Genomic DNA, 15,202 nt, shown 5'->3' with positions numbered 1-15,202 from the left:
TTGAGGCTTAATATTTTTTAGATGGTTTACTTATTTCCCAGAAAAACAAATTGTCATATTTGTTGATGTTTGTAAGTGTTCTTTGATTTATTATCATTTAAAATGTGGTATTTACTTGGATAAAAGAATGAGCTACAAATACATTTTTCTTACCTTTCTGGAACCAAGTTGGTTGCTAGGAGATGAATGAGACCTGTTGATTTTATTAAATTATTTTGTATATTGGGCCATTTTTACATTGATATGCAAATATCCAAGCAGTAAAATATTCCCTTAAAAAGCCAAATTGGTTGTATCATCAAACAGCACCAGCCATTTAAAAGATTAGGTTCTAGATGTAAAAGTTTGTTACCGTACCTTTCTAGTTTTTATTCCCAGTTTTGATTAATCTCTGCAATGCTGTTTATTTCTTTAGCCTTAAATATTGGTCATTCTCAATAGAAATATAAAACAGTTACTGCTACACTTGAGTATACAAGCATTGTTCAGTTTATGAGTTTACTATGAGGTTGTTGGGAGAGGCTCACTCCAAAGCCTGGGATGTACTACAGAATTTTCAGGAGATATGCTTCTATACTTGTGATATTAGACTACAGTTTTCTTCAGATTGTTTAGCAGGCTATAATGGAATTGCTCGGTTAGCATCATTAAAGTTTCATCTTACTTTTGCAATGAATTTGAAAGTCTTGAATGTTAGCATGAGAGATCAACTTCTCAGAATACATATTTTAGATTAAATCAGTGTGGTGACCTGGCAGGTAGAATATTCTGGTAATATTTTGGAATACCAATCTTCCTTATGGTAAGCTCTGCTATTGCCTAGCAGTATAGCAGTATACTACTTGTCCTTTGACTGATAAACTTTTTAAATGTTTTGTTGATTTCCTTTTGGGCAATCAGGTTTTAAATTTCTTCATATCTTTCCTCTTTCTTAGAGCTTCATCCATCCCCCATCACAGAGTATTAATTATAAAAAAAGAAAAGAAGTAATTTCTTTTAAAAAAATATTTGTGGTTGCTTGTTGGTAAGGCAGTCATTTCATCTTCTGATCTCCAGTTTACTGGCCACTGTTTAAGATATAGAGCCATAGAATCATCTGAGCCCAGAGAGCTGAGAATTGCCTATTGGTTCCTCTTCTATATGTATAGGCAGTGGTTTGATTTTCATGATCATTTTTTATTTGGGTTTTAAAGAAATAATTTAATTTAATTTATTATTAGAAACAAAATGATGACAGTGCCAGCAGCACTGTGCTAGGAATAAAATTTTGTTCCTTTATTAGCTATTTTTCTTTTCTGATGCTACGTTTAAAAGTTCATCATTTAAAAAATGCCCTGTGAGAGAATCTGTAAGTCTGCCTATTAATTATAACCCCTCAAAATGTTCAGAAAAGTGAATGTTTTAAAATATATGTTTTTTTTCCCTCCTACATCAAATGACTCAACCTCAGCTCCTTTTAAAAAGCCAAGGGTCTTATTAGCTACTATTGTATATGCAGATGGAGTTCAGTGTCTGACTATGTAAGAGTATAAGATCCTGTTTTGGATTTCATATCCCCTCTAGCATTACAGTTGCATCCTGTTATGCTGGAATTGAGAAGAGATAACTGTTATTAAAGATCTTATCTCAAACATTTATAATAAACTAGAGGTGTATAGCAGCAAAATAACACATTTAATTTTTGTTTTTTTTTTTGTTTTTTTTTTTGTTTTTTTTTTTTTTTTGAGACGGAGTTTCGCTCTTGATACTCAGGCTGGAGCGCAATGGCGCGATCTCGGCTCACTGCAATCTCCGCCTCCTGGGTTCAGGCAATTCTCCTGCCTCAGCCTCCTGAGTAGCTGGGATTACAGGCACGCGCCACCGTGCCCAGCTAATTTTTTTTGTATTAGTAGAGACGGGGTTTCACCATGTTGACCAAGATGGTCTCGATCTCTTGACCTCGTGATCCACCCGCCTCGGCCTCCCAAAGTGCTGGGATTACAGGCTTGAGCCACCGCGCCCGGCCTAATTTTTGTTTTAAACATAGAAAAGTTGTAGATTTATTAGAACTAAGTCATAAAACTCACTAAATAGAAAAAAGACTGGATAATTTGTCATATGACTAGAAATTGGATGTCTGTTTTGAAAACATTTTGTTTATTCTGTAGTTACTAAGAAATGTAAAGAGACTTGCTTCTAGAGCTTAATAAGCAAGAACTAAAATCATAGTATTACCCAAACCATATGTAATAATGTTGTTAAAATATGTTCATATGTGTATGTTTGTAATTATGGTTAGCATGATTAATGATCTTTATCAAATAACTAATGTATTTTATATTTTTAACATCTTATATTGCAGTATTACTAAGCTGTGAATGAATGTGGAAACAATTTCAAAATAAGACAAATTTTCTGTATTGTAAATATTACATACTGATGACTCCTAATGTCTGTTTTGGCCTTCTTTAATTTTTATGATAATAAAACCAGATATATTGTAATGCTTTTCTACTGTAATTCTAGAGAAGAATTTGGGTTCATTACAATTTAGTCCTTTATCAGGAATACAAATATACTTTATATTTGTTTTATTTATGTTATATACAGTATATTTAGTATTTGTTAATTTTGTATTTTATGTTTCATGTGGTTTTGAAACATTTAAAACAGTTACTAAATATTTGCTAATGTATTAATGGAAGACTGTTCTAGAATGGAACATTAAAATGTTTGTTTTTTTTTTTGGGGGGGTAAGGAACATTTGTGTTAGTAATTGTTCATGTAGTAATTGATGCAATGTATTAGTATTTTCTACAAATCCTCTTTTTTATTATAGATCTCCGCAGGATAAAAGAACACTTCTTGTGAATTGTCAGAATAAGAGTCTTTCACAGTCTTTTGAAAATCTTCTTGATGAGCCAGCATATGGTTTAATACAAGTATGTTTTTTAAATCTATCCTGTATTAATCTATTAATCTGACTGCATTATTTTATATAACTCCTTCTCATCTCAGAGTATGCAGAATGAGGCTGTGTGTGTGTGTGTGTGTGTGTGTGTGTGTGTATGTGTGTGATCTTTATGGAACTATTCTCTGTAATATTACAGAAACAGTAAATTTCCATGCTATTTGCAAGACTCAGAGGCTTCCTCAGAGGCTTCTTTGGTTCTTACTCATAAAGCAGTTTCTCTGTTTATTATAATACTACAATTAGACATCAGTAGATTTATATCATCACTTTTGTTGATTAGGTCAGGGGTCACAGAGTAGGTCAGTTTGAATTCATTAATGATCAGTTTAGGCCAAAATCTGGTTTGAATTTAAGTAAGTTGTTTTGACGTCATGAAAATCTAATTCCCCTAAGAATATTTGAGTATTGTTCTTGGCATTTGGCTAAAAATGTACACTTAATAATAGGCAGAAGTAAAGTTAATTTTCACTCAGATTACTATGTAATGAGATTGTTTATTCATTTATTTATTGACTTATTCATTTAACAATATGTGAGTGCTTGCTGTGTCCCAGCTACTCTTTTCCTGTTTTTGTGTGTTTGTTTTTTCAAGAGACGGGATCTCACTCTGTTGCCCAGGCTGGACTGCAGTGGCCATTCACAGACGCGATCCCACTACTGATCAGCACGGGAGTTTTGACCTACTCTATTTCTGACCTGGGCTGGTTCACCGCTCCTTAGGCAATCTGGTGGTCCCCCGCTCCTGGGAGGTCACCATATTGATGCCAAACTTAGTGCAGACACTTGATCGGCATAGTGCACTACAGCCCAGAACTCCTGAACTCAAGTAATCCGCCCGCCTCAGCCTCCTAAGTAGCTGGGACTACAGGCACGCGCCACCGCACCTGGCTTTTTTTTTTTTTCTTTTCCTGGTTTTTAAGACATAGAGGTTAATAAGATATAGAGGTAACTTTTTAGGAAGACAGATGAGAGAGAGAACTAAACACTGTTTAAAATAGAAAATAAGAGGATAATTTTTCTTATTGTGAAAAATTATTTAATAAATAACAATTTTTGCTAAATACGAGTGAGCAAGTAGTTTGGGCTTCAGAGGTTACCCTAGCATTTAACATTAGAAAAACCTTTTGCTCTTTTCCCGGGTAGCACTGCCCCAGAATAAACTATTCTTGTTGGCATGATTTACTATTCATATAGTTAGATTAAAATGTCAGCTAATATTTAAATATCATGAGCTTTTAAATTTAGCCATCAAATATTTTGTGTCAGAATAGCATGGTAGTACACACTTCAAGAAATATTTTTTTTTGTGTGAAGGCAGGACTGCTAGACAGAAGAAAGCTGTTGTGGGCCATTCACCACTGGAAAGTAAGCACTGCGTGTGTTTTTGATGTATGCAGATTGAGTGAAGCCTGCAAATCATTTGTTTATCTGCAATTCAATCAGTAACATTAACTTGTCATTTGTTATGCTATTTTAACTAAATGAAATGATTGGCTTAGAAAATTTAAATTTTTCTTCCAAGAAAGAAAATAAAAATTTAAGATAATCTTAGAACACTCTGTTTTAGTCTGATTTCTTTTCTTTTAAAAAGCTTTGCTTTTTTGCCCATCACGGAGTATTCATTTTTCTTTATTTGAATTAATAATGCTCATATTTTTCTCCCTACTGCATAGAAAATTAAAAAGGACCCTTATACAGCAACTATGATAGGATTTTCCAAGGTCACAAACTACATTTTTGATAGTTTGAGAGGCAGCGATCCCTCTACACATCATCGACCACCTTCAGAAATGGCAGATTTTCTTAGTGATGCTATTCCAGGTCTGAAGATAAATCAACAAGAAGAACCAGGATTTGAAGTCATCACAAGAGTGAGTAAAGATTTATATTAATATACCTCTTATATTTAATATGAGAACATGTACTATAGAAATAGAAACTTAATTTTGGTGATATCTGCCTCTTTCCATAATCTGTTCTTACAACTTTTTGCTAATATATCTGACAATGAATGCTTGTCTTACCACCAAATTCTTCATTTGTTCTCTATCTTATACTCTCTCTTCATCAGTGTTGAATCTTTCTTTGATTACCTTTTGATAATAATGAAGTTTGTTTCACTGAGTGCCTAGCAGTGAGTGAAGAATAAACCTTTCCTATTGCCTCTTAGTTCTGTTCCTCACTTGCATGTTTTTTCAGTAGGCATCAGAGACAGCCAGTCAGGACATTACTTTTAGGGCTTTTATTCTCATGCAGTACTTTCTTTTTTAAGTAAGATGTGTTTTGGCCTGAATTGTGGCAGATCTTTATATGTGCTCAGCAAGACTTTTGAATTTGCTACAATTCTAGGCTTGTACATAGTTAGAAAATTATAAATATCTAAATTTTAGTGCTTAATTAAAGGGTTTATCTTGCAAATAGTGTTTTAAAGTTACCAACATCTGTTAATTGAATGAAACACTATAGAAATGCCAAGTGAAGTTAATGGGTCATGAATCAGTTCTGAGAAATACAAACTTTAGAAGAAAAGCTAATTTTAGAATATGATTAATAGAATAGTTATATATTTTCTTTTTAAGTAATATAGCATATCATTTGGTTTGAAGGTTTCTTATAGAATTTATATGATGAATATTCTATACTTATATAATTGAACCCAAAGTAGTAAAGAACTTTTTTTTAATAACAAATATTTTTAGTATGTGAGGTTTCCTGTTTCCTGTTTCTGAATTTAGTTGTGTTTTTAATAGAAGAGAAATATGTATAATGCTAACTATTATAGTTAACAAATCAAACATGGGAAAATAAGGGATGATCTTAGAAGTACTAGAAGTCACATCTGAAAAATAGTATTTTAAATTTAGTTTCCATGTATCTTTATTTCACTGGTTAAATATGTACTTGTTATTGCTTATCTTCTTATTTTAGATTGATTTGGGAGAACGACCTGTTGTTCAAAGGAGAGAGCCAGTATCACTGGAAGAATGGACTAAGAACATTGATTCTGAAGGAAGAATTTTAAATGTAGATAATATGAAGCAGATGATATTTAGAGGGGTAATTTAAACACTCTACTATGACTTGTATTATAAACTCCTAGTATTCAGGGGTTTTGTTGTTATTGTTACTGTTTTGGTGTTTTGTTGTTGTTTTAGGGGAGGAATGAACTCTTTTATTTCTTTGATGAATGATACCTTAAAATTCCTGGATTGAGTGGGACAGAGTGAGGTGCTTATGATGTTCCTGGGGATTGGGTAGAGGGAAACTCTTAACTCTAGGGGAAGATATTCTTCTGTACTTGAAGCTGTGTTGGTTATGTGAAGGAGGCCGGCATTCCATTGGCATTTGCCTTATTCTGTAAGATTGGGCTTAGACTCACCAGTCCCACTGTCTGTCTGCTGTACAGTTTACTTTATCCTGTGTACTGTTTAAACTTTCTGGCAGCTACTGACATCTTTTGAATCTAGAATTTAAAAAGAGATGGTATTCACTGAATTGAACTATTTGTATATATAAAACAGTCTCTTAAAGATTAGTTTTTATATGTAAGTTTTGTGAATATGCAAGTTTTGTAAACTTACAGTATTATATTCTTTTTTATTAATGTGTTTAATATGCATGCTTTCTTCAGGGACTTAGTCATGCATTGAGAAAGCAAGCATGGAAATTTCTTCTGGGTTATTTTCCCTGGGACAGTACCAAGGAGGAAAGAACCCAATTACAAAAGCAAAAAACGTAAGTAATGGTCTTTTGTACGTTCATTAAAGAGGTTCAAGTAACCCACTCATACAAGTTAGTATAGAGTTTCTAGATGAAGATTTGGAATAGACTAGGGAATGGGAATATAACTTCGTTTTTAGTGTTTTAATTTAAAAATTATGAGCCTTCTAATTATTTTAAATCAGAAATACATATCAGAAGGCTCTCATTGCAGTTATGTTTGTGAATATATAAAAAGAAGATAAACATACTCCATTTCCCTTATGTAAGCCTTGTACAAGCCTTTTGCATACTTGAAAGATGACTATTTAGACATACACTTAAAAACATCTCATTCGTCTTGATTCACTTTTACAATTCATTATGAAATTATAAAATTGGCTCATAAGAAATATATTTGCTAGTTAGATTAATTACCTTTAAGTTACTTTTCTGATACTCTTATAATGGATCCTTTATTCTTTTTGGAAGAGTATTTCTGTTTTAAGTTATTTCTCAGACTTGAAAGGAAACACAGACTAACTTTGCAGGTACAACATCTTGTTCTCAGTTGTCGGTCTAGCCTTTGATTTAAAGCTATTTTCAATCATTATATGCATATTTAGGTTATCTGACAGTCTTCTCTTTTCAGCATGTTTACCAGTTCTTCTAAGACATTTTTACATTAACTAGTTTCTGGAATAAACTGCTTGGAAATAGAATTATAACGTCACATTTTTTTTAAAAAGTCACTTAGATTTGTATTTACAATTATTTGAAAACTTAAGTGGTTAAAATATTTCATGACTAGAATACTTTTAGATATGATTTTAAGGATTGAGATAAATGTTTTTGTCTCAATGCATTTTGTCAAAGCATACCTAAAATTCTAGTAGTTGAACAAAGTTTACCACATAAACTTTGTGGCATGTATAGGTTTTTTTTTCTTTTGTTGTCACTTATTTGTCATAACTTTAAACAATTCATTATTGTTTTTATAAACTTACATCCCGCCATCATCATAAATACTTTGATATACTGTTTATAGAAAAACCCAATTAAATAATGTTAAAAATAAAGTTTTCAAATAGCTTTCTTTGGTGTCAAATTGTTTTCTATAGTGATGAATACTTCAGAATGAAACTGCAGTGGAAATCTGTCAGCCAGGAACAAGAGAAGAGAAATTCGAGGTTAAGAGATTATAGAAGTCTTATCGGTAATTTTATCTTAACAACTTTGGAAATGCAAGAGGGGATTACATTGAAGTCTTGATAAGCTTAACAAAGTAAAGATACATGCTATAGCACTAGGGCTCAAAAGAGAAATCAGAATAGGAAAGTACATTGCAGTGTGTAGTTAATGTTCTTTGTTGTTCCTCTTCCAGTAGGCATATTAATTCAGTAAGTCTAGTTATAAGTGCTGATATATTTAATTTTCAGTTCCAAAGTATGAAATTTTCAAAAAGATTGTTTACCTTTATTTGCTTGTTGAATTAATTTTATTTTTAAAAAACTTTTCATTATTATGAAAGGCTGTTTATTGTAGAAAAATTAGTAACTATAGATGAGCAAAAAGAGGAAAATAGGGCCGGGCGCGGTGGCTCACGCCTGTAATCCCAGCACTTTGGGAGGCCGAGGCGGGTGGATCACGACGTCAAGAGATCGAGACCATCCTGGTCAACATGGTGAAACCCCGTCTCTACTAAAAATACAAAAAATTAGCTGGGCACAGTGGCGCGTGCCTGTAATCCCAGCTACTCAGGAGGCTGAGGCAGGAGAATTGCCTGAACCCAGGAGGCGGAGGTTGCGGTGAGCCAAGATCACGCCATTGCACTCCAGTCTGGGTAACAAGAGCGAAACTCCGTCTCAAAAAAAAAAAAAAAAAAAAAAAAAAGAGGAAAATAAAAATTATTTTTGTTTCTGTCACCCAGAGATAATTATGGTTAATAGGTATTGGTTTATATCCCTCCAGAACGTCTTTAGATATACATATATTTCATTTTTAAAATTAAATAAATGATTCTAGATATAAAATTTAGTTAGTATTTGAAAATAAAGTATTTACCTGGGGATAACTATTGTCTAAAACAAAGATGCTTGCAGTTCATAATCTACGTTTACAGATGAGAAACTGAAGTATGAAGAGCATAAATGACTTGTCCAAGGTCACATGGTTAATAAGTGCAGAGCCCAGTTTAATGTTCTTATTACACTGTCTCTGTAGTTTTAAGATAGCATTAGATAGTACTGGAACTTAGTTTGAAATTCTTATGGTTGTATCTGGATTTGTATATCTGTGGTTTCATAAAGAACAATAGAGGAATTTGCTGTTAACACCCTCCCATGGAAGAAATAATTCTTTGAATTATATTTAGAAAGCCCAATATAACAGGCTGATTTGGTACCGTTTGTGGACATAAAAACAAGATCTTTTTAAAAAAAAAAAAAAAAAAAAAAAAACAAGATCTTTTTGTCAGTGATACTTTTGATCCAAAAAGAATTTATTTTTTCTGAAATATAAATGATACCAGAAAAAACTGTGACCTTCCTCTGATTAAGGCAAATGGTTGGGAGTCCCGAGTTGTGAAGTTATCTAAAGTGTCTAACTGAAGCTTCTTGCTGTTTCCAGTTTCACTAAGAAAAATAATGGATTCTGGTGTTTTATTCCTGCTTGAGCATAAAATATTTGAACTGGAAGGGAAGCCTGTATTCTAAGCCTCTTTCTGCATGCCATATCCTCTTCCCTTTATATCAAGCATCAATGTTGATGTCTCTGATGTTCTCAACCTTTCATGCCATAGCCTCATCCTTTCCAGGAGACTGGTAGAAAAATTTAGTTATTTTTCAGTCCTCATAATGTAATTTGAATTTTGAGACATACTTTAGCCTACTTTATTCATTTTTAACAGATAAAATTGAAGCCCAGAACAGGTTAGTCAGTTGCCTTAAGCCATCTATCTGGTTAGATCCATAGCTCAGATTCATTCATACTCAGATCTAATTTAAGTGGCCTTTCAGCTATTCCATGCTTTCTGCCAGTAGAAGTTTATGTAAAATAAGTTAGTTTTAAAGCATTCTTTTTCTATAATGCTTTTTCCCAAAAGTATTTTGAGAATGATTATCAAAAGCTTTTTGGGCAGTATACATTTACTTTATTAAAAACAAAACTATACAGTAAGCCTTAGATCTTGCATATATGCCAATAAGTTGGATTTTACTTTAAGTGTGATGAGAACTTACTGAAGCTTTTTAAGGAAGAGTATTTTATTTAAATTTTAAAATCATTTTTACTGCTTTGTGGAAATTCAATCAAAGTAAGAGTAGGACTAGGGAGACCAGTTAGTAGAAAGCAAAAGTCCAGGCAAGAAATGGTAGTTGAGGAGGTAAAAAGAAGTAGGTGAGGCCAGGCATGATGGCTCACACCTGTAATTCTAGTATTTGGGAGGCTGAGGTGGGAGGATCACAAGGTCAAGAGATCGAGACCATCCTGGTCAACATGGTGAAACCCCGTCTCTACTAAAAATACATTAGCTGGGCATGCTGGCACATGCCTGTAATCCCAGCTACTCAGGAGGCTGAGGCAGAAGAATTGCCTGAACCCAGGAGGCAGAGGTTGCGGTGAGCTGAGATCGCACCATTGCACTCCAGCCTGGGTAACAAGAGCGAAACTCTGTCTCAAAAAAGAAAAAAAGAAATGAGAGAAGCCACAAACAAACAGAAAAATGTTCTATTCTCATGGATAGGAAGAATCAGTATCATTAAAATGACCATACTGCTCAAAGCTATTCACAGATTCAGAGCATTCCTATCAAACTACCAACTGTCATTCTTCACAGAATTAGAAAAAACTATTTTAAAATTCATATGGGGGTCAGTCGTGATGACTCATGCCTGTAATCCTAGCACTTTGGGAGGCTGAGGTGGGCAGATAGTTCGAGACCAGCCTGGACAACAGGGCAAACCCTGTCTCTACTAAAAATACAAAAAAATTAGCTGGATGTGATGGCACATGCCTCTAATCCCAGCTACTTGGGAGGCTGAGGCAGGAGAATCGCTTGAACCCAGGAGGTGGTGGTTGCAGTGAGCCAAGATCTCACCACTGCACTCTAGCATGGGTGACAAAGTGAGACTCTCTCTCCAAAAAAAAAAAAAAAATCATATGGAACCAAAAAGAGTCCAAATAACCAAGGCAATCCTAAGCGAAAAGAACAAAGTTGGAGGCATCATGTTATCTGACTTTGAACTATACAATAGGGCTGCAGTAACTAAAACAGCATGGTACTGGTACAAAAAACAGACACATAGACCAATGGAATAGGATAAAGAGCCCAGAAATAAGGCCACACACCTACGGCCATCTGATTTTCGACAAAGCTGACAAGAACAAGCAACGGGGAAAAGATTCCCTATTCAATAAATGATCCTGGGATAACTGGCTAGCCATATGCAGGAGATTAAAGTTGGACCGCTTTCTTACACCATATACAAAAATAAAGTAAAGATGGATTAAAGACTTAAACGTAAAACCTAAAACTATAAAAACCCTGGAAGACAGTCTAAGCACTACCATCCTGGACATAGGAATGAGCAAAGATTTCATGACAAAACACCAAAACAATTGCAACAAAAGCAAAAATTGACAAGTGGGATCTAATTAAACTTAAAAAAAGCTGCTGCACAGTGAAAGAAATTATCAACAAAATAAGCGCACCTCCTACAGAATGTGAGAAAATATTTGCAAACTATGCATCTGGCAAAAGTCTAATATCTAGCTTCTGTGAGGAACTTAAACTTACAAGGGAAAAACAGCCCCATTAAAAAGTAGGCAAAGGACATGAGCAGGCACTTCCAAAGAAGACATACATGCGACTAACAAGCATATGAAAAACTCAACATCACTGATCACTAGAGAAATGCAAATCAAAATCGCAGTGAGATACCATCTCACACCAGTCAGAATGACTACTATTAAAATATCAAACAATAGCATGAGATTACATAAAACTGAATACCTCAACAAACTAGGCATCAAAGATACATAACCTCAAAACAATAAGAACCATAGCCAATATCATACTGAACAGGCAAAAGATGGAAGCATTCCCCTTGACCAGAACAAAACAAGGATACCCACTCTAACCACTCCTATTAAGCATGGTACTAGAGTCAGGCAAGAGAAAGAAATAAAAAACATTGAGATAGGAATAGGGAGTGAATGGACAAGGGAAATAGAGCAGGCTTGCCAGGCAGCATTCAGAACCCACTTCATGTTAGTGATGGTGAGTATAAAATGGTGTCAGTCAATATGGTTGTTTTTCTTCAGCCTTTTTTTTAGCTACATCAAATTATTAGATGGAGAGTTAGATTTAATAAGAACTTCTTGTTTTTTGCTTAAGTACTCATTTTCTTTTCAGAAATGGGTTTTCTAGAAATAATTATAAAATAGCATTTTCATATATCATTTTTTATCCCTTTTCTGCTTTTCACCTGGCTTGTCACTATTAAATATTTATACAAGAAGAAATACTGATAGTTCATGAGAATACAAACAACTTTTTTTTTTTTTTACTATGTTTAAAAAACATATTAAGGCAGATATTCTGTATTGGCATTATGACAATGTAAATTATGCTCGAGTTAATAAAAATTAATTTATTCTTTATCAACTGTGAAATGAGACGAAAGCAGTCTTGACTTTTTTTTTTTTTTGAGGTGGGGTCTCACTGTGTCGCCCAGGCTGGAGTGCATTGGTGCCATCATGGCTCACTGCAGCCTCAACTTCCTGGACGCAGATGGTTCTGCCACTTCAGCCTCCTGAGTAGCTGGTACCACAGGCAGGCGTCACCATGCCTGGGTAATTTTTATGTTTTTTGTAGAGATGGGTTTTTGCCATGTTACCCAGGTTGGTCTTGAATTCCTGGGCTTAAGCAGTCCTCCTGTCTTGGCCTCCCGAACTTCTGGGATTATAGGTATGAGCCACTGTACCTGGCCCATTTTGATATGTTTAATTGAAATTTTTTATAAATAGCATATTTTTTTGTTATTACTTTTGCTTATTTGTTTGAGAAATGCATCAAAATTCTGTATTTGCTTGCTTTTTAAAAATCAAATTTACATTTTAACAGAAAGCTAAAATATTTTAATAATTTTTAAAAATGCCCTTATAGAATCTAAGCTCATGTCATATCGTGTTGTTTGATTCTACTCTGTTGTATCTCCTTATCTTTTTTTTATTTTTGAGACATGAGTCTCACTCTGTCATCCAGGCTGGAGTGCAGAGGCATGATCTTGGCTCACCGCAGCCTCTGCCTCCGAGTTTCAACTGATTCTCGTGCCTCAGCCTTTTGAATAGCTGAGATTACAGGTGCATGCCAGCATGCCCGGCTAATTTTTCTATTTTTGGTAGAGACAGGGTTTCACCATGTTGGTTAGGCTGATCTTGAACTCCTGACATCAGGTGATTTGCCTGCCTTGGCCTTCTAAAGTGCTGGTATTACAGACATGAGCCACTGTGCCTGACCTCTTCATCTCTTTGTAAAGAGTTTTGAGAAAGTTTTCAAGTTATTCAGTTTAATTGCGGGGAGGCAGTTATCACTTTTAAACAGTTGATTCTAGAGTAAATTAATCAAGAGTTTCTTTAAGTTATTTCTTCCTAATTTACTGAGAGATTCAAATTTAGAGAATGCCTTGTTGTAAAGTGTCCCACATCATGATGCATTTAGTAGGCATCAGTGTTTGTGAAGTGAATTGTCAGTACAGCTTTGGACACACTCATGATGATGTTTCCAAATCTGTTTTTCATGAAGTCATTTCCAGCTTATAATGATATCTAAAGTAAATGGTGTAGATATGAAAATAAGGAAATAATTTGTCCTAAAGATAATTATGAAACATGACAAAGAATTTGATGGTACTTCTTATAATGAATGCAGTAATTGTGAATGAAACAAATCTCTTTGATTAAGTTTGATTAGGTGGTAGCCTTTTTTTTTTTTTTTTTTTAAGTTTTCAAGTACTACTATCTATAACATGCATTAATGACTGACATTTTTGTTACTAATGCAAATTATTAGTGTTGCTTCTAATTCACTGAAAGTGTTTTCTACTGTGCAGTTAAAAGGTTTCTATGTTTGGATAAAAATTGAAAAATATTTTAAAATCTGCACATGAGGAGAGGAGGACTGATTCTTGAAAAAATTCTGAAGTGTTACTTTATTGCATATTGGAAATAGAATTTGATGAATTTTTTATTCATTAAGTGAAGCTTGTTGAATGAAATTAATAGCAAGAAAAATGACTCCGTACTTGTAATATGTGAGCTTTATAAGAATCTGTTTTTTGAAAGGTTTTCAAATATGTGATGATTTTCCTCTTCAGAAAAAGATGTTAACAGAACAGATAGAACAAACAAGTTTTATGAAGGCCAAGATAATCCAGGACTGATTTTGCTTCATGACATTTTGATGACCTACTGTATGTATGATTTTGATTTGGGTAAGTTCTTCTCTAAAGTCCTAATTTTAAATGATGTAAATATATTTACTTTTTTACATTTTTAATCCAGTTAGACATGGGTAATAGCTTTGTAAAATAAATGAGGATGTTGGTATCTAGTTGAACTTCAAGGTTTGAGAAGTATTGTAGTGCTCAGCAAGTGATAAGCTCATAGGACGTAATACTTACTTATTTGTTTTGACCTAACTGCTTAATAAATGGAGTTATTATTTCTTTGAGACTTAGTAGTGCCTTGGGAAAAATTACCAAGATACTAAGAATGATAACCATGAACTGAGAAAGTTTGCAAACCATTGTTTGATATGCTGTTCCCCTTGTGAAGAAAAATACTGATTTGATATCTTAGATAAGCAGTGCAAAAATTTTGTAGGGCATGTAGAGCTTACTCTTTTTTTGGTAAATCTCTCTACAGAAATTCATTGTAAGAACTGATGCTGGGGCCAGGCGTGGTGGCTCATGCCTGTAATCCCAGCACTTTGGGATGTCAAGGCAGGTAGATCACCTGAGATTAGGAGTTCAAGACCAGTCTGGCCAACATGGTGAAACCCTGTCTCTACTAAAAGTACACAAATTAGCTGGGCTTGTGATGCGCCTCAGGAGTCTGAGTCAGGAGAATTGCTTGAACCTTGGAGGGGGAGGTTGCAGTGAGCCGAGATCATGCCATTGCACTCCAGCCTGGGCAACACGGTGAGACTCTGTCTCAAGGCAAAAAAAAAAAAAAAGGAACTGATGGTGGAAGCAGAAGTGGGAAATTACGTGGGGAAGGGACACAAAGGGACAGAAAACTTAAGGAACCATTATTTTAAGAGGCAAGCTAACCCAAGATGGCTCTTCAAAGGACCAACAGCCTGTCTGACCTTCAACCTTTAAATAAGTAGAAATACTAGAAATACTTGAGACCTGCTGTGTGAGTGTCTTCTAGCTAAAGGATAATAGAAATAGAGGTTTTCTAGATTATTTTAGTAATGCTTGAGATATCCTTTAGAGAAGGAGGTTGGATACTTTGCACATTAAAACCAAATGAACCTTGAATTAC

The 15,202-nt window shown here is 34.3% G+C and overlaps 1 protein-coding gene across 5 annotated transcripts in view; it reads left to right on the top strand.

Moving 5' to 3' along the window:
* The window catches only part of TBC1D15 (TBC1 domain family member 15), a 75,783-nt gene that overhangs the window by 47,312 nt on the left and 13,269 nt on the right, over nt 1–15,202 (top strand). For 3 of the 5 annotated variants that reach the window (XM_012441403.2, XM_064376988.1, XM_064376989.1), the window contains exons 6-12: nt 2,819–2,921; nt 4,268–4,318; nt 4,627–4,824; nt 5,882–6,010; nt 6,585–6,688; nt 7,774–7,868; nt 14,029–14,145. In XM_012441403.2, the coding sequence (XP_012296826.2) occupies nt 2,819–2,921; nt 4,268–4,318; nt 4,627–4,824; nt 5,882–6,010; nt 6,585–6,688; nt 7,774–7,868; nt 14,029–14,145 (797 nt within the window). The remainder of the gene's footprint in view (nt 1–2,818; nt 2,922–4,267; nt 4,319–4,626; nt 4,825–5,881; nt 6,011–6,584; nt 6,689–7,773; nt 7,869–14,028; nt 14,146–15,202) is intronic. The other 2 variants (XM_012441406.2, XM_064376990.1) reach the window with 1 other exon arrangement.

The sequence above is a fragment of the Aotus nancymaae genome, unplaced genomic scaffold (assembly GCF_030222135.1).
Source record: "Aotus nancymaae isolate 86718 unplaced genomic scaffold, 86718_ANA_hifiasm-v0.15.2.pri h1tg000016l, whole genome shotgun sequence".
Lineage (NCBI taxonomy): Eukaryota > Metazoa > Chordata > Mammalia > Primates > Aotidae > Aotus > Aotus nancymaae.
Note: the sequence above shows the minus strand (reverse complement) of the source record. Positions and strands in the feature narration are given on the sequence as shown.